Source organism: Lemur catta, chromosome 1 (genome assembly GCF_020740605.2).
Source record: "Lemur catta isolate mLemCat1 chromosome 1, mLemCat1.pri, whole genome shotgun sequence".
NCBI classification, from domain to species: domain Eukaryota; kingdom Metazoa; phylum Chordata; class Mammalia; order Primates; family Lemuridae; genus Lemur; species Lemur catta.
In genome coordinates, this window is record NC_059128.1 from 235,135,670 (window position 1) to 235,160,667 (window position 24,998).

Consider the following 24,998-nt stretch of genomic DNA (forward strand, 5'->3'; position numbering starts at 1 on the left):
TAATGCAATACTCTTTTGCCATATAAAGTAATATTCACAGGTTCTAGGGATTAGCAGATGGAAATGCCTTTAAGGCTACCATTCCACCCACTACAGAGGCAAACTTCAGTGTTACAGGGACATGGAATGGAACTAGATTTTCCTGAAATGGCAGTTGCATTTGGAGGAGGAGAGTGGGGCTGGGAAATAAGGGTGTATAGCACATGAAAAGAAAAGCAAAGAAAGCCCAGGACTCAAAGTGGTAGGCTGTAGTACACCATTGTTGTTTTTAGAGAAGCATGCAATACAGGTGTAACATGTAGGGACAAATTTGGCAGCTCTATTTGCCTCTGGAGTTAGTGAGGGCATGGGGCAGAAGGAGATGAATTCAGAAGACAACTTGAAAGAACAATTAATTTGACTTTGGGACACATTGAATATGGCAAATGAAGGGAATGGTAGAAGATGACTACAAAATTCCTCATTTGGAATTCTGTAAGATAATTAGGAAAGAGGTAAAGCCAATCCAAGCTTTCAACATGTTGAGATTCACATGTTTTAAGTTTGGTCTTAAGTAATCGAAAAATAATCACTTATTTTGTCCGAAGCTTTGGGGGAAACATATATTTTTAAGCCTTTTAGTTTATAAGAGTATTATCGAGATTAATACATTTAATAAATTAAATACTTTAGTGTCCTGAAGAGTAGAAAGTATGTAGGAAAATATTTTAAATATTTTTATTTATTAACAGGTGAATATTCAATAAAGAATTCTACTGGACTTGGTTTAATTGTAACTACTACAGGATTATTATTATTACTTCATTACTATGTGTTTAAAACAAGTGAGTATTTGTTATTACTGCATCATTTTGCCTACAATTTTCATTTTAAAAAGTCACTTTTGGTGTAAATAGTCTTACATGGATTTCTTTTTACAATTCAATAAATACTGATTTATTAAAAGATTTTCCATGCTGTTCTTAAGTGACATTTTTCCATTTGGATTAATTTTAAGGTTATCCTAGGTCTTCAAGGCATTCAATTATTTTGAAAAAAGTGATTTTCATATGTATTTTATACCGGTCAGCATGATTTTAAATTATTCTATATAATACCTTAATAATTATCTTCATATTCTAATTTTAGTTTTTTTGAATTTATAAGTAGAAATTAAGTATAGCCGTTCTCTTCTTTTGCTAACCATCTCCATTAAAAAGACTAGTTCTATAAAATGGTGTTATAAATCACAAATAGTAGAAACATATTTTTTTTAGTTCTTAGCAGACCTTGACACTTTAGTTTTAAAAGATGGTATAGATATCCAAACTATGATTAGTATGATTTTTACTGCATTTTGAAAATAAATCACTAACATATGTTTGTTAGTTACATTTAACACTTGATCTTAGAGTCTATGTCTGACTTACTGTACATCAGAAAGGTATTGATTTGTTATAAAATTATAGATCTTCTAGATACACAAGATAGAGTCTGATGTTTACAATCAAGTTTGCTAATGATTCTCTCCACCAAAGCAATTCTGTGTGCATGTGAAGAAGCCAAACATAATAGCCATCCCAACTGCAAAATGTACAAGTGAGGTAAAAGCAGCATTGTTCTAAGAGTTGGGATAAGGACTGCCAGTCCAGCTTAGCTAACTGTGAAAATAGAAGGCTGATAAACGTGTGAATTTGGATCTGACTACTTGTGTGGAAGGGTTAGGTCACTGGGAAAGCATCTACCACCTGACAAGGAACTCCAGAGTTGGTCTTTAGTCATAGGATATTCCTGATTGCACCAAATGCAAAAATAGGAGTGATTACTTCTTAAATGCGCTGAACATACTTCTGTTTAATCTTTTTCCTTCGCCCAGCAATCGGGATTCACTCCTTCATCATTGTCATATTGGTTATTCAGATGCTGGCCTATATACTCGCTGTGGTTGGATTGAGTCTCTGTATTTCGGGTAAGAGTCACATCCTTCTGTAGTCCTGATTTGGATTACTGTTGGACAGAGCTCTTCTTTCTTTTCCTTGTTCTTTTTTTCTTTTTCTTTTAATATATAGACTTTATTTTTTTAGAGCAGTTTTAGGTTCATAGAAAACTTGATTGGAAAGTACAGAGAATTCCCCTGTACCCCCACCCCCTCCATACACCCCACAGCCTCAGCCTCCCTCAGGATCCCCCACCAAAGTAGTACTTTTGTTACAATTGATGACCCAACATTGACAACATCATTATTGCCCAAACTTCATAGTTTACATTAGGGTTCACTTATGGTGTATGTTCTGTGGGCTTTGAAAAACATATGGTGACATGTGTCCACCATTGTAGTATCATACGGAATAGTTTCACTGCCCTAAATATCGCCTGTGCTCGCCTATTCATCCCTCTCTCTCCCCAAACCCCAGCAATGCTGATCTTTTTACTGTGTCCATAATTTTGCGTTTTCCAGAATATCTTATAGTTGAAGTCCTACCATATGTAGCCTTTTCAGATTGGCTTCTTTCACTTAGAAATATACATCTAAGTTTCCTCCATGTCTTTTCATGGCTTAATAGCTCATTATTTTTTAGAGCTGGGTAATATTCCATTGTGTGGATGTGCCACAGTTTGTTTATGCATTCCCCTATTGAGGGACATCTTGATTGCTTTCAGTGTTTTGTAACTGTAAATAAAGATGGTATAAACATCCATGTGCATATTTTTGTGTGGATATAAGTTTTCAACTCCATTTGATAAATACCAAGGAGTGCTATTACAGTATGTTAAGGGTATGTTTCATTTTGTAATAAACTGCCAAACTGTATCAAAATGGCTGTACCATTTTTGCATTACCGTTACTGATGAATGAGAGTTCCTGTTTCTCCACCTACTTGATGACATTTAGTGTTGTGAGCTTTTCTTTTTAAACTAAGTTTTCCTGCAGTAAGAATAGCACTTTCCACATTGCTATGAGCATAATGCCTATATATATATATGGCTTATGTGCTGATTATTCAAGTAGCCGAACTGCTATGCCTATATTTGTGGAAGAACTTTTGAAATCATCAGGCTCCAATTGGTTGGAGCATTAGATTTTACACACTATTTCCCATTAGTCTTGGTATGCTAAGATGTGTGCTATGCAAAGGTGGGCTTTTTTCTTATAATAATTTGGAGTCATTTCAGTGGCTGAATTAATAATAATAAACATAAGTAGATAATTTTTGGTTTTTGATCATTAGAAATATAATTACTCTCCTTAAAACTTTTTATTACTACTATTATTATGGATTTCTTTAAAAAGTTTAGTTATTTCTTACCTATTTCTAATACAAAATTTTATTTGTTTTTACAGCATGCATACCAATGCATGGCCCTCTTCTGATTGCAGGTTTGGTTATCTTTGCTCTACTACAATTACTTGGACTAGTTTATATGAAATTTGTGGGTAAGTCAATCTTGTTTTTGTTAGCCTATGCCAAGAATTTCAGATATGTAACTTGGAAAATGCTTTTTATTTGTTTTTTTCAGTTTAGGACCAAAGAAATGTATTGATAACCCCCAAAATGACTAAATATAGTTGGAATGATTTGAGGGTAATTAAGGAGGGTAGAAGGCATATGAACTGATGAGAAGTTTGGATTATTAACTAATTTAAAAGAAAATGGCTTTATGTGTTAGAATGTATAGATTTGTTTATTCTAAGTGAAAGGGGCACCATTTGAAACTCCATTTTAAGTAACAGAAAAGTATGTTTAATTGTTGTTTCTGTGATAGAGCTCTCTTACAGAGACCTGTTTGTCACTTGCTCTTGTTTTTGCACTGTTTGTAAACATGGATGCCCCTAAGTAGACAGGAATTGAAATTCAAAATCATTCAGTTTTGTTAATTTAAAGAGCAGTGACCTCCAGTGCATGACTTAAAACATTTCTCCGTAAAACCAATATAATAAAACATTGAGTTTTACAATTTAGGCTTTTACTACTTTTAAAATCAATTCTTAGTAAGCATGGAATTCACTTCATTGTTTCTAACCCTTGTATTTAATCTGCCAATTTTCATGCAACAGATTTTTGCATAAATTCTTATTTTTGACATGTAGAGAGATAGATGCTACTAATAGTGCCTGTAACTTGTTCCCTATAATCTGATTTATACTAGTCTCCCACTTAAAAAAAATTCTTTTTATTTATGAAATAAAGCAAAGTTACAAATTAATGGATTAAAAAAACAGTGTTTCTGCTTTGCTTTTAGGTGAACTTTACTGTATGTGTTTCTAAAAATTAATGCAAAACTTAAATTGTTATAGTCAAATATTTTCCCATATGACTTTTGTAATACTTTCAAAGAAATTTTACCTTTATTTCTGAATTTTAATTCTTAGTGACTGATAATTAAGTTTGATTCTGTTGTATAGTCTCTGTCTTCCTTTAATTAATGCTTATTAGATAAATAATTAAAATACTTAACCAAAATCTACCTGTCTTCAGTTTGTATTCATAAATGCTAATTGTTTCTCAATGAAATTCTTAGTTTATGTCACGTAAGTCCATGCAACATAATTAAGACATCTAAAGCAGAATGGCATTCATGTGGTAGCTATAGTGAGCATCTTGAATGTTGATGCATATTCTACTTTTGTTGAGTCTTCTGATCATCATATGTCTTGTCCTTGAAGATGACACTGCTGATTTTGTTGCTCCTCATGAATGCCTGAGCACAGTATGTGACCTGCAGTATTCACACAGTTCTGGAGGAGTAGTATTAGGTGTCTTTGACAAGTGAACATCCTCACTATCAGGATTTCCCTCTACTCCCATCCCCCCCACCATGCCTTCTATATCTAGCAAAGAATGATACTCAGTACAATCACCGTCAGGTCTGGGGATGATACCTCAAGTGGGACTCAGCACTGCCTGGCTGCCATCCCCTTAACCTCACTCTCCCGCCTTCTCCATAGCTTCCATACCCAAGAAGCCAGCGAAACCACTGTCATTGCAAATGTCACTGTTCTGACATTAAAATTAAAATGAAAGTGAAATCCCAACAAATACCTAAAATTATTTTTTCTTTATCATAGGTTAGCATATAAGTATACTATATGTAAATTAAAAACTTAGTTCAATTTTATTAGCATTTTGAAAATATCCTAAATTAACTTTTCAAATCAACTTGTCTGATGCCAGAGTTCAGAGGCACACCACCGTTCAGTTGAAAGACAAGAAGAGACAAGGTACAGGAAAGTTGCTCTTTAGGTAATGTAGTAGACTAGGAAAATTAATGTTTTGCTCATATAATCTGACTGTGTAAATCTGAATATACGTAGCATTAAGGTTGCAAATTTGAGCATTTGTATCAGGAAGTGAAAATTGTAACTGTTTTCAAAATAATTTTTACTCATTGAAGATGTTCTGTTTTAGAAAAGCCTAATGATTGTTTCTTGATTTAAATGCAATAAAATTCTCAGATAGTTAAAAAAAAAACAAACAAAAAACCCCAAGCTCTCTATTCAAGAGTAAGTTAATGTTACTATGAGAATTTTAACTTTTATAATTTTCATCATTTCCAAGTTTAAATTTGTAGCCTTGATTGTTGTTGTTTTAAAGAGTAGCATTTTGACTTTTATTTTTTATGGCCTTCTTTTTTGACAGTATTAGATTTTTTTCCTTTTTACTGGAAGATTTTAATTTTATAAAATGAGATAAAGGGCTGGGAACGATAACTTAATGTTAGAGTATATATAAAAGATTATAAGAAACTAAACTCAGTAAAGTTGGGCTAGTTTGTATAGGACATTTATATCCATGATTTATAAGAGTCAATACTTTTTCATTATTTAAAGCTATTACCAGTTAATTCATTATAAGGGCAGATGATAGTGTTTTGCTACAAATCAACCTAGTAGCAGTCAGAACCATATTTACCACAATATCTCATATTTTAGAATAATGCAGATATGGAATATAGATGTAGAATTTATATATGTGTGTATATATATATTCAGAGATATTTTCTTTTTATAAAATTGTATAAACCCTATAATTTTTATTATCTATATAATATTTTATTGGTGGACATAATTAACTATTCTCAATTCTTTTTATTTTCCTTTTTATTTATACAAATGTATAGGGTACATGTGATATTTTGTTACTTGCATAGATAGCTTAGTGATCAGGTCAGAGCTTTTAGGGTATCCTTCACCCAAAGAATGTACACTGTACCTATTAACCAATTTCTCATCATCTTCCCCCTTTCATTCTCTCACTCTTCTGAGTCTCCATTATCACTCCACTCTCTGTGTCCCTGTGAACACATTTCGTAGCACCCACTTATGAGTGAGAATATGTGATATTTGTCTTTCTGTTTCTGGCTTATTTCACTTAAGGTAATGACCTCCAGTCCCATCTGTGTTGCTGCAAAAGATATAATTTAATTCTCTTTTATGGCTGAGTAATATTCCATTGTGTATATATATCACATTTTCTTTATCCATCATCTGTTGATGGACACATAGGTTGATTCCATATCTTTGCTATTGTGAATACTGCTGCAACAGACTTACAAGCACAGGTTATCTTTTGGATATATTGATTTCTTTTCCTTTGGGTAGATACCTAGTAGTGGGATTGCTGGATCGAATGATAGTTCTGTTTTTAATTCTTTGAGAAATTTCCATGCTGTTTTCCATAGAGGCTGTACTAATATACATTCCTACCAACAGTGTATAAGAGTTCCCTTTGCTCCATATCCTTACCAACATCTATTGATTTCTGTCATTTTAATAACAACCATTCTGACTGGGATATCTCTTTGTGGTTTTGATTTGTATTTCTCTGATGATTAGTGATGTTGAGCATTTTTTCATATACCTATAGGCTGTTTGTATGTTTTCTTTTGAAAAATGTATTCATTTCCTTTGCCCACTTTTTAGTGGAATTTGGGGGGGGGGGTTGTTGTTGAGTTATTTGAGTTCCTTGTGTATTCTGAATATTAGTCCCCTGTCAGATGAATAGTTTGCAAATATTTTCTCCCATTCAACAGGTTGTCTTTTCACTCTGTTGAGTATTTCTTTTGCTGTGCAGAAGCTTTTTAGTTTAATTAAGTCCTATTTGTCTATTTTTGTTACCTGTGCTTTTGAGGTCATAGTTACAAATTCTTTGCCTAGACCAGTGTGCAAAAAAGTTTTCCCTGGGTTTTAATCTAGTATTTTCATAGTTTTGGGTCTTGTATTTAAGTCTTTAATCGATCTTGAGTTGATTTTTGTATATGGTGAGAAATAGAGGTCCAGTTTCATTCTTCTGCATATGGCTATCCAATTTTCCCAGCACTTTTTACAGAAGAGGGTATCCTTTCCCCAATATATGTTCTTGTTGGCTTTGTGAAAGATCCACTGACTGTAAATATGGGGCTTTATTTCTGAGTTCTCTATTCTATTCAATTAATCTATGCCTATATTTTTATACCGGTACAATGCTGTCTGGGTTACTATAGCCTTGTAATATAATTTCAAGTAAGGTAATATGATGCCTCCAGCTTTGTTCTTTTTGCTTAGGATTGCTTTGGCTGTTTGGGCTCTTTTTTGATTCCATATAAATTTAGGATTTTTTTTTCTAATTCTGAGAAAATGATGTTGGTATTTTGATAGGGATTGCATTGAATCTGTAGATTTCTTTGGGCAGTATGATCATTTTAATGATATTAATCTGATCCATAAGCATGTGATGTTTTCCCATTTGTTTGTGTCATCTTCAATTTCTGTCATCAGTGTTTTATAGTTTTCCTTGTAGAAATCTTTAACCTCCTTGGTTAAACTTATTCCGAAGTGTTTTGTGTGTACGTGTGTATGTGGTTTGGGTTTTTTTGTCGTGTTTTTGTTTTGTTTTGTTTTGTTTTGTTTTGTTTGCTATTGTAAATGGGATTGCCTTCTTGATTTCTTTCTCAGCTAGATTGTTATTGATATATGGAAACACCACTGATTTTTGTACATTGATTTTGTATCTTGAAACATTAAGAGTTTTTTGATGGAGTCTTTAGGTTTTTCTTGATATAGGGTCATATCATCAACAAACAGGGAAAATTTGACTTCCTCTTCTCCAATTTGGATGCCTGTTATTTCTTTGTCTTGCCTCATTGCTCTGGCTAGGACTTACAGTACTATGTTGAATAGGAGTGGTGAAAGTGGGCATCCTTGTCTTGTTCCAGTACTCAGAGGAAATGCTTTCAGCTTTTTCCCATTCAATATGTAAGCTTTGGGTATGTCATGTATCACCTTTATTATCTTGAGGTATGTTCCTTTTATGTCTAATTTGTTGAGGACTTTTGTCATGAAGGTATGCTGAATTTTATCAAATGTTTTGTCTACATCTTTTGAGATGATCATATGGTTTTTGTTCTTGATTCTGTGTATGTGATGTATCAAATTTATTGATTTGCATATGTTGAACGATCATTCCATCCTTGATATAAAACCCACTTGATTTTATGTTGTACTATCTTTTTGATGTTCTATTGGATTCAGTTTGTTAGTATATTTTGTTGAGGACTTTTGCATCTATGTTTATCAGGAATATTAGTTTGTAATTTTCTTTTTTTGTTATGGCCTTGTCTGGTTTTGATATCAGGGTGGTGCTGGCCTCATAAAATGAGCTAAGGAGAATTGATTTTTTGGAACAGTTTCAGGAGGATTGGTGTTAGTTCTTCTCTGTATGTTTGGTAGAATTTGGTTGTGAATCCATCTGGTCCTAGGCTTTTCTTTGTTGAGAGATCTGTTACTACTGATTTGATCTCATTACTTGTTATTGGTCTGTTCAGATCTATTTCTTCCTGGTTGAATCTTGGGAGGTTATATGTTTCTAGAAATTTATCTGTTTCCTCTAGGTTTTCTATTTTTCTGAGTGTATCGTAATTCATAATAGTCTCTGATAATCTTTTGTATTACTGTAGTATCAGTTGTAATGTCTCTTTTTTCATTGCTGATTTTGTTTATTTGGTCTTCTCCTTGGTTAGTATAGCTAGTGGTTCATAAATTTTGTTTATCTTTCAAAGAACAAAGTTTTCATTTCATTGATCTTTTGTATTGTTTTATTAGTTTCTGTTTCATTTAGTTCTGCTCTGACCTTTTTTATTTATTTTGTTATGCTAATTTGGGGTTTGGTTTGTTCTTTCCTAGTTCCTTGAGGTTTGTTGTTGGATTGTTAATCTTTCTACTTTTTTGATGTAAGCATTTATAATTATAAGCTTCCTAGTTAGCACTGCTTTTACTGTATCTGACAGTTTTGGTATGGTGTATTTCCATTTTCATTTGTTTCAGAATTTTTTTTATTTCTATCCTAATTTCTTCATTGACTCAATAATGGCTATTCAGGAGCATGTCATTTAATTTATATGCATTTGTGTAGTTTCTGAAGTTCCTCTTTGTATTGACTTCTAGTTTTATTCCACTGTGGTCTGAGAAAATGCTTGATATGATTTTGATTTTTAAAAATTTGCTGAGAGTCATCCTGTGCCCTAACATATGGTCTCATCTTGGAAAATGTTCCATGTACTGATGACAAGAATGTATATTCTGCAGTTGTTGGGTAGACTGTTCTCTAAATGTCTGCTAGGTCCATTTGGTCTAAAGTTTAGTTTAAGGGCAGGCGTAATGACTCACACCTGTAATCCTAGCACTCTGGGAGGCCAAGGCAGGAGGATCGCTCAAGGTCAGGAGTTCGAGACCTGCCTGAGCAAGAGCAAGACCCCGTCTCTACTAAAAAAATAGAAAAAAAATAGCCAGACAACTAAAAATATATAGAAAAAATTAGCAGGGCATGGTGGTGCATGCCTGTAGTACCAGCTACTCAGAAGGCTGAGGCAGAAGGATTGCTTGAGCCCAAGAGTTTGAGGTTGCTGTGAGCTAGGCTGACACCATGGCACTCTAGCCTGGGCAACAGAGTGAGACTGTGTCTCAAAAAAAAATAAAAATAAAAAAAAATAAAGGTTTAGTTTAACTCCAATATTTCTTGATTTTTCTGTCTAGATAATCTAATACTGTGAGTGGTATGTTGAAGTCCCCCACTATTATTGTATTGTAGTCTATCTCTCTCTTTAGGTCTAGTCATATTTGTTTGATGAATCTGGGTGCTTGGGTCCATGTATATTTAAAATTATTATATCCTCTTTTTTTTATTTTTTACTGTTTTTGACTCAAAGTTTGTTTTGTCTGACATAAGTATAGCTACTGCTGGTTTCAATTTGCATGGAATATCTTTTTCCACCCCTTTACTTTCAGTCTATATGTGACTTTACAGGTAAGGTGAGTTTTTTATAAGCAGCATGTAGATGGATCATGTTTATATCCACTCAGCCAATCTATACATTTTAAATGGAGCATTTAATTCATTTACATTCAAGGTAATTATCGATATGTGAAGTTTTATTCCTGTCATATTGTTAACTTGTTTTTTGGTTGTTTTATAATTTTTTGTTTCTTTTTCTATTGCTATTTGTCATTGTGCTTTGATGGATTTCTGTTGTGCTGTTATTTGATTCCTTTCTCTTCCTCCTTTGTGTGATTGCTTTACCAGTAAGTTTTATTCTTTTATGTGTTTTCATGGTGGTAAATGTCATCCTTTTCCTTCCAAGTTTAAGACTGTCATGAGCATTTCTTATAGGGCTGGTCTAGTGGTGATGAATTCCCTCAGTGTTTGTCTGGGAAATAATTTATTTCTCTTTCGTTTATGAAAGATAATCATCTTGATGGATATAATATTCTTGGCTGACTTTTTTTTTTCTTTCAGCACTTTGAATATAGCATCCTATTCTCTTCTAGACTATAAAGTTTCTGCTGAGAAGTCTGCTGTTAGTCTGATGGTGACTAGATGTGATGCATGTCTCTTGTGTTTTAAAATTTGCTCTTTCACTTTGACTTTGGACAGTCTAATTATAATGTGCTGTGGTGAAGACCTTTTTGCGTTGTATTTGTTTGGGGATCACTGAGCCTCCTGTAGCTAGATGTCTAAGTCTCTTCCCAGGCTTGGGAAGTTTTAATCTATATCATAAAATGGATTTTCTAAACTTTTGATCTCCCTTTGCCCTTGGGGATACCAGTAATTGAATCTTCATGTTGTCCCAAACATTTTGAAGATTTTCTTTTTTTTTTTTTCTTTTTTTTTCTTTATTTTTGTCTGACTGAATTATTTCAAAAGACCTGTTTTCAAGTTCTGAGATTCTTGCTTCTGCTTGGTCTAGCCTATTTTTGAAGGTTTCAAATGTATTTTGTACTTCCTTTATATGAATTCTTCAGTTCTAGAATTCCTCTTTTTATTTTTGTTGTTGTTGTTGTTGTTGTTTTGTTTTTTTATGTATCTGTCTCTTTGGTAAATTTTTCATTCATATCTGGAATTGTTTATCTGAGTTCTTTGTATCAGTTTTCAGATTTATCTTGTATCTCATTAAGCTTCTTAAAAATCAGTATTTTGAATTCTTTCTCTGGGATTTTGAGAATTTCTTTTTGGGTAAGATCTATTGCTACAGAATTATGTTTCTGGGGATGTCATATTTCCTTGCTTTTTAATGTTTCCTGTCTCTTAAAGTTGATATTATCACATCTGGTGTAACGGTCACTTCTTTGTATATTTGAATTTACTTGCATTGGTGATAGACTTTTGCCTGAAGATATATCTGTGATGTTGGTTGGGTAGGGCCCTTTGGTTTTGCTTCTAGGTACATGCAGTACTGAAGTCTCTGTTTGATTTCTTTAGTTAGTTATAAACAGCACTTGTGGTATCTGTGTTTTCCTTGGTGTATTAGGGTGTGGTTATAGTGGAGGTGGTGGTGAAGTTGTACTGGGGACTAAAATGTCAATGGGTGCATCTTCAGGCTTCAGTTATAACAATGGTGGGCCAAGCATGTCTGTCCTTGTGCCCCAGGGCAGCATATGGTGGTACCTGTATTGGTGGTTCTAGGCAAGCCAATTCTTAGGTCTATAAATAGTTTTGTCAGATGCCAATTGTGGTAGTGGTAGACTGGGCAGGTGAGTGAGCTCTTGAGCCCCTGGGTGGCTGGTATGGTAAGGGCGATGGTGGTAGTTGTGGTAAGGTGTTTTTCTGGGTCCCAAGCCCTGTACACTTGTGTTGGCAGTGGTTGCAATGGGCTGTTCAGGCTTGCCTCCAGGCCAGTAGATGGTGCCTGCTGGTAGGATCCAGCTGAGGTGGTAGTGATAAGGTGGTTAGAACCAACCTCAGTTTCCCGGGAAGAGTGCTCAGGTGCCCTAGGTGGTAGATTGGGTTGTACAATCCCCAGGACCCTGGGCCATGCACTCTGTCTTGGGGTGGGTGGCACCAAAGCCGGGTGACACTTGACCAAGCAGGTTTGAACTCAGGTCCCCAAGTACATGTGCCAGCCATGACTGGCAATCCTCAGGCTCCTGGCAGAATGCTTTGGTGAGGATGGCAGCTGCTGTTCTGAGGCCTTGCCATAGGAGGATAGGGCTGGCCCCAGTGGCCACAGTCTTGGCTGGCAGGTGGGGGGTGCACATCTCTCTAACACCCCAGTCCCAGTGTGTCTTATTCCCGAGTCCCAGCTGTTGCAGCCAACCTAGCTGTCCCATCAGACCTGGCTGTCTGCACCTAGCATACATCTCAGCCCCAGGCTATAGGAGCCCCTGTCTAGCATGGGACCAAGCCTCTGCAGTAACTTGCATCCTGCTCAAGTCCTGATCTCAGTCCTGGTGACGCCTGCTTCCCAGTGCCAGCAGCCACAGCTCACGCCACACTCTTTTCTCAGTCCTAGCTGTGGGAGCCACCCCCCGTTCATGTCCCAGTTCTGTAAGCAATAGCCCGAGTTTCCCTAATGTCTAGGAGCAGCACTGCTGGGTCCCAGGATGCTGCACATTTTGTTATAGGCTAGAATTGAAAATGGCATCTTGCTGTAGGCACTTAGTTTTCAAAAAGAGCCATGTGACCAAGGCAAGCTCCCTCCTTAGAGCAGCTCCTTGTTACAGTCTCCAGGAAGCTCCATAAGTTAAATTCAGGGCTTGGTAGGGTCAAGGTGCTGTCTCATGGTCTGCATTTCATCATTCCCCAGTGGGAAAGTGGACCACAAAGAGTCTCTTACTTATCCTCTTCCCATATTGGGGAGCCAGCTTTGAGCAGGCTGCCTCTTTTCCTTCTGCTTTCTAGTTTTTGATGTTTCCTCTCACTTTTCTGTTGAAATTCCATGTTCTCTCTTGGATAATGTATTCAAAATGTGACTGTCTATATACTATTTTGGTTCTTCTCAGTGGGTGAAGTGAGCATGAATGTGTCTAGTCAGCCATCTTGAAAAAAATTCAGAGAGGTTTTCTTGCTCATTGTTGAGAAGAGGTAAATCTGGCATCACTAGAAGAAGTGTTTCTGAAAAATTTAAAACCTGGAAATACATATATAGCATGTGATTAGGATAGGTTTTCAGGGAGAGAAGAACAAATCAAGAATCATTGCAAGTAAGCTCATATGGAATGCTTAAGGCTTGTAGTTAAAAAATATATACATATGGCTGTTAGTGCCAAAGGCCCGTAGTAGCAGCAAAGCAATCATAATCATCCTTTTCTCACATGGGTTCTATCCATATTGGAGAGAATTAACTCAGGTGAAATTAACTTCTCCACTGTTTCATTTTATAATATTAGAGGGATCATCTCTGACTGTGTCCCTTTGAGTCACTGTTCTTCATTGATCCTTTTTTTTTAGAATGGGCTAGCCAAATATGACATCTCTTGAATCCGAAAATTAGAACTTAGAAACTATTCTTTACACAATTCTTTACAGATTGTTAGGGAAGAAAAGGAGTTACTTGGCAGTTCTTAATATTAATTCTATTTTTTTTTCTTTCTTTCTTTCTTTTTTTTTGTTTTCTGAGATGAGATCTCACAGCATTCCCCAGGATGGCCTTAAATTCCTGGGCTCAAGCAATTCTCCTGCCTCAGCCTCTAGAGTAACTGGAACTACAGGTGTGCACCACCACACCTAACAACTTTAATTCTGATTAATAAATTTATGAGCTAAAAAGATAACTATAGGATCTTATATCTGACCTTTCATATTACCATCAGAAATTTAGATACCTGTTCATTTCTCTTTTCCTTTATAAGACATAGATGTAAGACATGGTTTAGTTGAAGTAAGTTGTATATACATGTGACTATCTTGATGGTGGTGGTCCCTAACAAAGGTCTATAATTCAGCTTGGTTTGTTTGGGAGATGGCTAAATGTGGTACACCCCAACCCATTTTGCTCCATACTGCTTTAAAAAGAGGTTGCCTTCTTGTTTGGATGGAAGGACCAAACCATACCCCTGAAGTGTCTGCACAGTAAGGGAGTTCGATTAAAGCCACACATGGCACTAACAGAGACAGAAATCTTATGAGTTCAGATACATCACCAGCCCTCCCAGAGAGTAGAACAGCATGTGGTCTAGGAATTGGAAGGATCCAGCACCTCCCTAAGGACTGAGTCATCATGGTGCCCTCTCAGCAACAGGAGTGAGTTGGTGCCATCCGTCAGTGGTAGTTACAGAGTCCCTCTACCTTTGATTCTTTATCTGTTAGCCAGCTAGCTCACCCTCTCCTTCATGGCCCCAGTTGTAGGTAGCTTTTCTTACTATAGCTCCAAGCTTTGAGCTCCTTCTTGCCTCCTTTCTCTGTTTCTTTTTCACCTCCCCTTCCCATCACCAAGTCTCTAGTCTGCTTTCTTTTTCTCCTCTTCAGATTCTAGTGGGAGAGAGAAGCTCATCAGGCCAGTCAGTGTGGGTTTTCCTGTCTGAGAGAGCCATGCCAGCTTCTGACTAGCCCACAGATTGGCTGTCCTTAGGTCGGGACTCCTTGTTGTCTTGCTAGTTTTGGGAGTTCAGTGGAGTAAGAGTGGGGAGTGGTAGTGAATAAGCAGCAAGGAACACACATCAGGCCTGGGGCTGCCTCAGTCTCCTTGTAAGAAAACCCGGCGCCATCATCCAGTCCCAGTTTCAGTGGTGTTGACCGCTCTGTTCAGTAGGATCACTCTCTTGCCAAATGATTCATGGCATGTTGCTGGTGGACACTTTTGTATTTGTACAACTCTAATTCTGTATTTAGGACTGGCTTCAGCTGCCCTGGGTTCCCTTCACTTGGTTTTTATAAGGAAGTTGTCTCTTCTTCCTACCCAACTAGAGTCATCATTTTCCCTTTTGTCACTTTCTTCATGCCCTATATTACTTCATCTTCATTAACTAATCTATTTAGAAAGAGTGCAAAGGGTAGCTCAGAAAGCTAAGAAGGAATACATAGAGGAACTCTTTAAACTCAGGGTCATCTGAATAGTTTGTTAGCTATTTGGGGCTTTAAAAACTGGAAAGATGGAGGCAGGAACTAGCTTACAAGGAAGAACAGTGAGCCAAGGGTGATGGCTTAGTGGGGGATCAGTCACTGCACATTTTGTCCACCTTCCGGCTGGATAGAGTAGGGAGGATGGAGAGCCCACGGTGGGGGTGAGTAGGTGACAGTGTTTTTCCACCAAGAAGTGTAACAGTGGCTGATTTGGGGGAAAGATGACATACACAAATGAGAGAAGGTGTGTGCTAGTTATTTGATGTAGGTGGGTTATTTGCTTCATTTTTTTAAAACTCAATGCCAATATAATCTAAGAATATTCTGTAGACCATCAAAGCTGGAACTCTTAGAGTCTCTGGTACCTTTAATTTCAGCCCGATACATTTTCTCTTAAAATTAAACATTACATCGCCTTAATTTATTTCATTTATTAAATTTGTATTCTTATGTTTTTTATTTCTGTCAGCTTCTGATCAGAAGACCATAAATCCTCCTAGGGTAAGTTAAAGTTTATTAAATGAATGGAGAATGATCACTTGATGGGTTAAACTGAGTAATGGTAATGGAGATATTTTGTTATCTATTTAGTGTAACATCAAGTTAAGAAAATGTTGAAGTCATTTCATTACCTTTGCATGAATGGGTCCAGTTCTATTTTAAAGTCTATGTTTGGTCATTTTGGTATCAATGGGATAGAATAAATGAGTCCTTAAGATTGTACTGATTTCTTACACCCAGAACTGGAAAGTTTATGACTAGGAATAATGGCCATATTGTATCTGCGATCAGAAGGAAGCTAATTACAATACATTCTCTCACCTGTTAGATTCATTTGATGTGCATATGCAGAATGACAATTTCAGGCTTAAGAATGAAAAAGAGAAATTTATATTAAATTGTCTTCATTAAAAATGATAATCTATAAATATAAATATTGCTACAAATATCTGTTCAGTTATGATTTATTCCCCTCTCATAAAAATGTTTTATAAATTTTTTTTCCTTAAAACTGTACTCCAGGTTTCACTGTACCTTGGATACCTTAATAATCTTTCTGAGAAAATTCCAAGAAAGGAGCAAATTTAGGAGGGCATAAATAAAGAGAAAAAAGTCTTTATGAGTATAAACTTACTATAGTGACAGGCCCGAGAGCTAGTCAGTAAGATCTGGAAGGGACTACATTGTACTTAGCTTCCTCTGAAGGACTGATGAGAAATCTTCCTGGAATGCCGAAGAGAGTCACTGTCTCTGTCTCTGGATCCACGTGCTTCCAAGTCTGACAAGCCTCAGCAAACGCGCTAAAGGGCAGGGGTGGGGTGGAAGGTGCTTGTTCTAGAAAAATTAGTGCCATAGCTACATTGGTCACAAGCAGCCAGCAGTTTATAAAGTGCCTCTTAGAAATAGTCCAACCACGGGACCTGTAAATACTAACATATTTTCTCTCCCTGTTAACTGATTTCAGTTTGCATGACTTAAAAATGATTCTGTTTTGCTCCCATCTCTAGTTTAACTGTATTATTACTCTTTTGTTGCTATTTATGTTTGAACTTTAATAATTTTTGAGAAGTTAGGATTTCTTGAACTGAAGGAGGCAGGGTAGGTGGGAAATTCTGCTTAGAAAAAGAATATTAAGAGAATAATACAGTTATTATTCAGCTATTAACTAGACTTGGCAAGCTTTGCTTATAGCCTTATTTTGTTTTTAGACTAGAATTCACTGCTTACTATATAGTTTAAATGTTGGTGTATATATGCTTTAGTATAAAAGGACATGAAATAAATTATATTTTTATATAAATGTATTTTAAATATTTTGCAGAAAGCTGTAGAAGAACCCCTTAATGGTATGTGGTTATTTCAGTCTTGATCCCTTACCAGATCATAATTTGAACTGGCCCTCAAAGCAGTTAGAATGCCCCATCTATGCCTTAGGAAAAATCTAGGTTTTTTTCCCCTTGCCTTGGCCTCTCTTCTCTGAATTTTTCATCAAGGATTATGAGTATTGCTTTTGTAACATTCTCACCTCTGGGAAAATGTGCTGTTCTGTGCCTCTTAAGTAGTTACTTACTCTAGCCAAGTGATAACTTGGGCAAGGAGACCATTGTCCTTTGAAATTGGCCAAGATGAAGCTTAACACCCCCCAGTAGAGAAGAATCTCAGTTATTTCCAATTTCTGATTTATAAATTTCAGAAAGATACAGCTGTCCCCATGGAGTGAGACCAAATAATCTCACTTTCTCTCTATGTAAATCTAGATCTGTATTCCCAATTAAATCTCTTTCCTTTGTGGATACTTTGGGTATGATCCACAGAAAGGCTTTGTAATAAAATGATAGCCTTAAAATTAATTTGGCTGTATAGTTGAGTGGTTAGCATATTACTGTATATTTGTTTAGAAATGATTTCTAATTGTAGAACCTTACTAACTGCCTGCTTGGCTTGTTACTAATCCTTAGCATTTAAAGAATCAAAAGGAATGATGAATGATGGTAAGTATGAAATGTACCTACAATTATAAATTAGATAAAATATAGACATTGAAAAATGAAAAAGCTTCTTAAAAGTATGTCTTTCTTTTAGTAAAAGAGACACTGTCAAATGGTAAAGGTCTGCATTTCTTGATGTATAAAACTTAAATCTCCTTTTCTAAAAATTACAATACTACTACTATAAAAGCTATAGAGTATCACAAGTTGACTCTGATCATATGGCTCCCAGAAAAGAGAAATAACCACTTTTTGTAAAACATTTTTCAGATTCAATGTCTGTGGACTGTAACTTTAAAATACTTTTTATATGGCACATAAATAGTTTGACATAAATCTTTATCATTTTGACAGAGTTTCTTTTGTGCTTGTTCTGGTGATTTTGTTGCATTTAACCCATGGGGACTTAATATCTCTGCTTTTCCAAGCAGGAACTTGGCTCTAACCTTTTGGGAGACCATTAAAAAGAGAGAAGGAAAGAGATGTTTAGTCACTCAGCTTTTGCTTCTTTTTTTGGAACTGTGGACTAATAACTTCCAGTCTTTACTGAATGTTTCAAAGACATATATTTGTTACTTCTTAAAGATAAATAAGTTTGAGATATTGAGTGCTGCAAGCATTCATTTGATTGTACCTTAATGTGTTGTGATTCTTGAGGTTTGTTGGCATTTAGTAACTATTGTGTTTTTCTGTAATTGTTAAAAATTTCTTTTTACCTTTGGTATTTGCAGTCATTCTTTGATCATATAGTTTGCTCTGTAATTTAAAGCCTGTGACCTACCTGCTCACCTCTGTAGCCAAGTGCAGCATTTAACACAGAAGGCCATATTGCCCTGAGTGCAACTAATTTTTGCATAAGATTAAAAACACTCCAATCATGTATTGGTGACCAGAGTTTAAAACATTTAGGCTTGTACTCAACAATGAGTCTCACAGAATGATCCCACTTTTATAGATTTGTGTCACAGCCTTTAAAAGCATGTTTTGTCATATGAGCCGCTGCCCTCCTTTAAAAAAAATGTAGTTAGTAGGAATAAATTAAGAGACATTGAAAAAAACAACTGGTACCTGGAATTGAGGTATGGTTGTCCATATTTACATTCTGGTGTCCTGTTTTTTAATTTTTATGTTCTTTCATTTTCCTACTGTCATATTATTGTTCTGTAGTTGTATGAAGAAACTATTCTCCATTTTCAGAAAATCAGTATAAGAACCTTGAATGCCCCTTCCTTTGTTAATTTCCCTTAAACATGACTTTTTTTGAATCTACTGCATCAGTAGATATTATAAAGAAGTTTTGCCTTGAATATTTGCATGTTCATAAGACATGAAATCTATGATGAAAATTTGCTTAATTTTGCTAATATTTAGCTGATGAGAATTGGTTTGCTTTTTAAATGTCTGTCTGGTGGGCTTTTCTTACTGACAACTGCCCAGTCCTCACAGTGTGTCTGCCTTGTCAGTGATTGAATTTTGTCCCATCTTCCCAGGGATCCCAGTCAGTACCATTTTCTCTTTCGCCTATACCTGATCATATTTCAGTTACATTAAATGAATGGTGTCGATCTAAAGTGAATGTGATAGAACATTATTCCAGAATCAATGTCTTTTGCTTTGAAAAATCAACATCTCTTAGCTTTTCCTCAGCTAACAGTGGTTATCAGACTGTGTTGATTTTTATTTTCATTTGGGATTGGCCTTTTTCTTACTGAAAGTAAAAAGGCTAATGATTTGCCTGGTTTATTTAACTCTGAGCTTTGAAGATCTATGTTCTTGATTTTTAGATATTGTATATCTGAAATAAATTTTTCAATGCATCAACTTCTTAATGGATAGAAAATAGATGTGAATAGTGATTGTCCGTTTTTCAATTTTCCAGAATAACTGAAGTGAAGTGATGGACTGTGATTTGGAAGGTAGTAAGACGTGAAAGGAATACACTTGTGTTTAAGCACCATGGCCTTGATTCACTGTTGGGGAGAAGAAACCAAGAAAAGTAACTGGCTGTCATTGTGGGAAAAAGTCATTGACCCTCCAATGATTGTTACAGTTAAGTTTTTATTCAAAGCAGCTGTAATTTAGTTAATAAAAGAATTATGATGTGCTGTGTGCCCAATTGAGATCCAGTTTTTGATTATTTTTATTCAATTAGGGGCAAAAGTAGAATGGGCAGCTTCCAAGAATGATGACTCTCAGATCCTAGAACCTCTTGACTCCAGGTCACCAGTTTAAGTTAGTTCATGGTGAGAATTACGTAGCACTAACCTGGTGGTTACCCAGAGATAGCAGTGAAAAACAGTGGCTTCCATCAAACCTTAGCAAACTCAGGTTCACAACAGCATTGGCAGTTACGATATTAGCTGAATAATGTGTCTGCCACTTCAGGGTCAAGGGAATAGTGAATTAGTACAGACAGGAATTTGATTGGGAACATCTTGTATGCCACCCACGTGTGATGTGATATTGACAGAGATAGTGGTCTTCATTCTTGGGGGTTGCCATTCACACATTCCCGTTCAACATACAGTGTAATAAATCCTTTCCAGATTTAGGGTACTTTGATTGATGGATGTGTTTTTCTTTTATTCACACAACTCTTTAAACCCTGTCTTGTCCTCCTGTTATTTGCTTCTGCTGTACAAGATGTAGCACCTTTTCTCCTCTTTGAACATGGTCCAGTGACACGGCAACATGCAGGAAGGAGCCAGACTTGTTCTCAGAGCACTATGTTCACACTTTTCAACAAAAATAGCTATGGTTGTAACATATGTATTCCCTTCCTCTGATTTGAAGGCAAAAATCTATAGTGTTTCTTCACTTCTTTTCTGATCCGAGGCATGAAAAAGCAAGATTGAAATTTGAACTATGAGTCTCCTGCATGGCAACAAAATGTGTGTCACCATCAGGCCACCAGGCCAACCCTTGAAAGGGTGGTTTTATTACTGTTGTATTCTGTGTTGCATGATAAACACTCATCTCCTTCCTCCTGTAGTCCTGCCTCATACTCCCTCGCCTTTCCCTAAGATTGAGAAGTAAAACAAAACCCACATTTCCTATCCCAGTTAGGAGAAAATTAATGTTCTGACAGTTGTGATCGCCTTGAGTACTTTTAGACTTTTAGCACTTGTTTTTTACCTCTTTGTGGGTGTGTGTTTGTATGTGCATATGTATAAGATAGGCACATGCATCTTCTGTATGGACAAAAGTGAGCTACCTACAGGAGCGCAAAGGTTAATTTTGTGCTTTTAGCAAAAACATTTAAAAACAAAGATCTTTATTGGGTGGAATTATATTTGATGCAAATATTTGATCACTTAAAACTTTAAAAACTTCTAAGTAATTTGCCATGCTTTTTGACTGCTCACCAATGCCCTCTAAAAATACATAATTCTTCCTGTTTGTGTAATAAGACATCCATATGTGTAGTTACATTAATAGTTATTTCTTAGTCCACTGAATGTTCCCATGTGCCTCTTTTATGCCAAATTAATTGTCATATTTCATATTGGGACCAAGTGGTTTGCCCATGGCAAACCTAAATTTATGACCTGCTGAGGCCTCTCAGAAAACTGAATACACTAGCAAGACAGCTCTTCTTGAAGATGAAATATATATATTTTCTTCCCTGATTGTGTATCTGTTCAAGATATTAGCATATGGAGAGGGAGCTGTATTCCTTTATACAAATCTGATGACTCCTGCTGATCTTTTTCCTTCTGAAAATATTTACATTTTGCTAATATAGTTTGTTACTTTAGAAATCAGTTTTGATGAAAGGAGGAAAAAAGCAGATGGACTTGAAAAAGATCCAAATTCCTATTCTCTATTAAGAAAGTCAGGTATGAAAATCTTTATAGTAAAATTTTTTATAAAATTGTACCTTTTAATATGTCACAGACTCATTTATTTGGGGTTCGATCTTGGGTCTCATCCATTCATTGTGTTCTCTTTAATGCTGCCTGCCTTTTGAGGCATTCACTGCCCTAGACAATGCCACCAGAGGTAGCAGGGGACATGCCCTTCCAGTTGTCAGCTCCTCTGGATAAGGGACCACAGCTTCAGGAGTCCTCTTACTTGGGCACCATTGGGCCAGTTCCTTCTCTTTAAATCAGACTCGTAATGGCTCCCAATCTCTATCACATCAAGTTTAAATTGCTAACTACATACATAGCTAACCATGTTTTGAGCATCATATATCTGTTTTGCTCCATAATATGCTCCCTAATCCCAGTTTTTGCTGTCTACCCTTCCATTTTTATTTATTGTATGTTCTCAGAATGACATCATTTGTCATTTTCTGCAACAACCTTTCCAGGCTATTCGGCAAAATCAAATTTTTCTTCTCCTTCAAAACATTCTACTCCAGCCCTGTCCCCTACCCCACTGCTTTGCAGTCTGTCCCCATCTGTCTAGCTGCCTCTTTCATCTCTCTTACCTTTCCTAGTACTTTATGCATCTGTTCTTAGTTCTGTTGGCTTTTTATGTCTTGCTCCTTTCACATGATTTTAAAGTTCCTTCTATAGCAAGAGCCTTTCTTTTCTTCCTCTCTTCCTGCAATGTTTTATATACATTAGAAGCTCAATACATAAGTTAGATGAGTGAGAGTTTTCTGTATTTAGATTTTTCACTGTTTTTAATAGAGTGAGCTAGAGAGGTTTTTTTTGTTTTTTTGTTTTTTTTGTTTTTTTTTTTTTAACAAATTTCGCATGTTCTAAAAACCTTGAAAGGTGATGATTTTTCACCTGGGAACTCCGAGTCCATTCTGTTTAAATTCCTGAGAATGTCAGAATTAAAATGATGGGGCCGCCCCAAAGTTGGGAGTATTGTTCTTTTCAGGATGCTGTAGTCAATTTAGTAAGTGACCGATCAAACTAGGATTTGAATTAATAACGTTCAAAAAGTGATAAGCTTGTTCCTCCATGTCATTAATAAAAATTAAGCTCTATATCACCTTGTAGATTTCTCTTGTCTTAAAAATGGGTATTCAAAAATGTAGGTCTGCAGTGTATGTATGGAAATACCCCTTTATTTACCTGTTGTTGAAAACTGGAGAAATAATTGTCCGGCAACCCTTTATCTTTCTATTGTGTTTTATTTGATTGAGGGCTTTTTTAGAAACAGTTTTACATGTGTCATATTTTCAAAATTACTAACTGCCATCACCCACTGGAGGTCCTTTGTTAAGTCATTTTCAGTGGCTAATAGGGATAAGCCAGGTAACTTTGAAGAGATGAGCAGTAAGCGACCAGAAAGTTTTTCTGCCTTTAGCTCTGGCAGCTCTTAATTATGATCATTTAAGACCAGCTTTCCCATAAATTTAGCCTTTTGGAAAAAAGAAAGCATTTGTAAAAAGCTTCTCTGTAAGACAACATCAGTGGAATCTTAAAAGTGTTGTTATCGTGGTTGGCAAGAGAGGAAAACAGTTTTGTTTTTATCAAACGGAGCATTATTTACAAAAAAGCCATTGTTGAGAATTAGATCCCACATTGTATAAATATCCATTAACCATTCTAAATAAAGAGAACTCCAGTGTTGCTATGTGCAAGATCCTCGCTTGGGGGCTTTTTTGCATAGCAATTAAAGGTGTGCTATTTGTCAGTAGCCATTTTTTTTGCAGTGATTTAAAGACCAAAGTTGTTTTACAGCTGTGTTACCGGTAAAGGTTTTTTTTTTTTTTTATATGTATTAAATCAATTTATCACTGTTTGAAGCTTTGAATATCTGCAATCTTTGCCAAGATACTTTTTTATTTAAAAAACATAACTTTGTAAATAGTACACTGTAATATTATATATACTTAATAAAACATTTTAAGCTATTTTGTTGGGCTATTTCTATTGCTGCTATAGCACATCATAGGCACATTTCTGAGAAATTTAGTTAATTAATGTTTTTTCAAGTTGTTCATAGTCTAGGTAACCATGTAAAGGATGACTTAAAATATTAATTATAAGTTCTTTTTTTAAAGTATAATACCCAAGAAGTAAACTTTTAATTACAACAAACTTTTAATTAAAAGTTTTAAACAAGTCTAATAATTATTTCATAATTATTTTTTAATTAATTTTTCCATAGTATAGTGAAAACATCAAATGAGAAAACAGGAGACCTGGGTTCTGATCCTGGCTATACTACTAACTAGCAGAAGACCTGGTCAAACCACTTACCTGTGCCGTAGGTCCATCTTTATCTGTACATTGAGATAAGCCTCATCCAAGACTGAAATGTATGGTTCTCCATTTTAATTGGTTATCAATTAGGACTATTTTGATTGCAAGTAAAAGAAACCTAAGTCTAAGAAAAATGGGATCTCTTGGCTAATGTAACCTGAAAATTCAGATATACAACTGGATTCTGGATCTCCAGAGTCCTGAGGACACTGAGTCATAAGACATTGGGTCTTGCCAGCTCCCAGCTTTACTCTCCCTGGTGTGAACTTCCTTCCCAGGTTTCCTGTGATGGCAGACAGCTGACTACAGTCCCAAGCCCACGTTCGCCCAGGTTCAGGGAGAGTAAAGGGCTAAAAAAGAGTGCATGTCCCTTTCTCAATAGTCCTGTCCACCCTAGGTTGTACCTCAGTGCTCTGTTTCCCATGCCATCCTTCTTTTATTCACCCAGGCCAAGCATTTCTGGTGCTCTGATTGGGCTGGGCTGACTCCCATATCTAGACTGGAGTGGAGGTTTTGGGCTCTGTCTGTAGCACATAAACCTAGCTGGGGTTGGGGAACAGAGGGCAAGTTCACCTAAAGCAAAATCCAGGGGTCATTACCAGATGATGAGATGTCATTAGATTCTGAGCACAGGATTCCTTCAGGCCTGCACTCTATGATTCTGCATTATATGTGTGATTGTAGACCATTTGAATGGAAAATAATATTTAGCAGCAAAGTACCATTGCATTCCTTACCTCATACACAGTTTAAATTTTATGCATTTATGAGAACTTTTTCCCTCTCAGCAGGAGTAACTAATGGAGTTCAGAAAGCATTTAATGGCCTTCCTCCTGCCCTGAAAGCTGCTCTGTGTAGCACAGAACTGTACTCAACCTGATTGAGCTCCCACAGAGGTGTAGGCTTCCAAATGCAACTGGATTTCATTTTTGTGCAGCACCTTTCCACCTCAAGGCCTCAGGTTTGACAGCTTTAGAAAATAACGGATTATGGTAGCACCATCCAGGTAGGATGTGATTTTGCCAGTAGCTCAGAAATTTAAGCACAAT

At 36.0% G+C, this 24,998-nt stretch overlaps 1 protein-coding gene across 7 annotated transcripts in view; it reads left to right on the top strand.

The window, feature by feature from the left end:
* The window catches only part of CD47 (CD47 molecule), a 52,125-nt gene extending 32,226 nt beyond the window's left edge, over nucleotides 1-19,899 (top strand). Inside the window, exons 5-11 of one of the 7 annotated variants that reach the window (XR_006732709.1) lie at nucleotides 732-824; nucleotides 1,856-1,948; nucleotides 3,323-3,415; nucleotides 5,154-5,222; nucleotides 15,760-15,791; nucleotides 17,113-17,137; nucleotides 19,659-19,750. Coding sequence is in view for 3 of the 7 variants with exons in the window: in XM_045540349.1 (XP_045396305.1) it covers nucleotides 732-824; nucleotides 1,856-1,948; nucleotides 3,323-3,415; nucleotides 15,760-15,791; nucleotides 17,113-17,137; nucleotides 17,750-17,782; nucleotides 19,659-19,663 (374 nt within the window). In the remaining 4 variants the exon portion in view is untranslated. Of the gene's footprint in view, nucleotides 1-731; nucleotides 825-1,855; nucleotides 1,949-3,322; nucleotides 3,416-5,153; nucleotides 5,223-15,759; nucleotides 15,792-17,112; nucleotides 17,138-17,749; nucleotides 17,783-19,658 lie in introns of all 7 variants that reach the window. The other 6 variants (XR_006732706.1, XM_045540349.1, XR_006732708.1 and 3 more) reach the window with 6 other exon arrangements.
* Nucleotides 19,900-24,998: the final 5,099 nt, after the last annotated feature.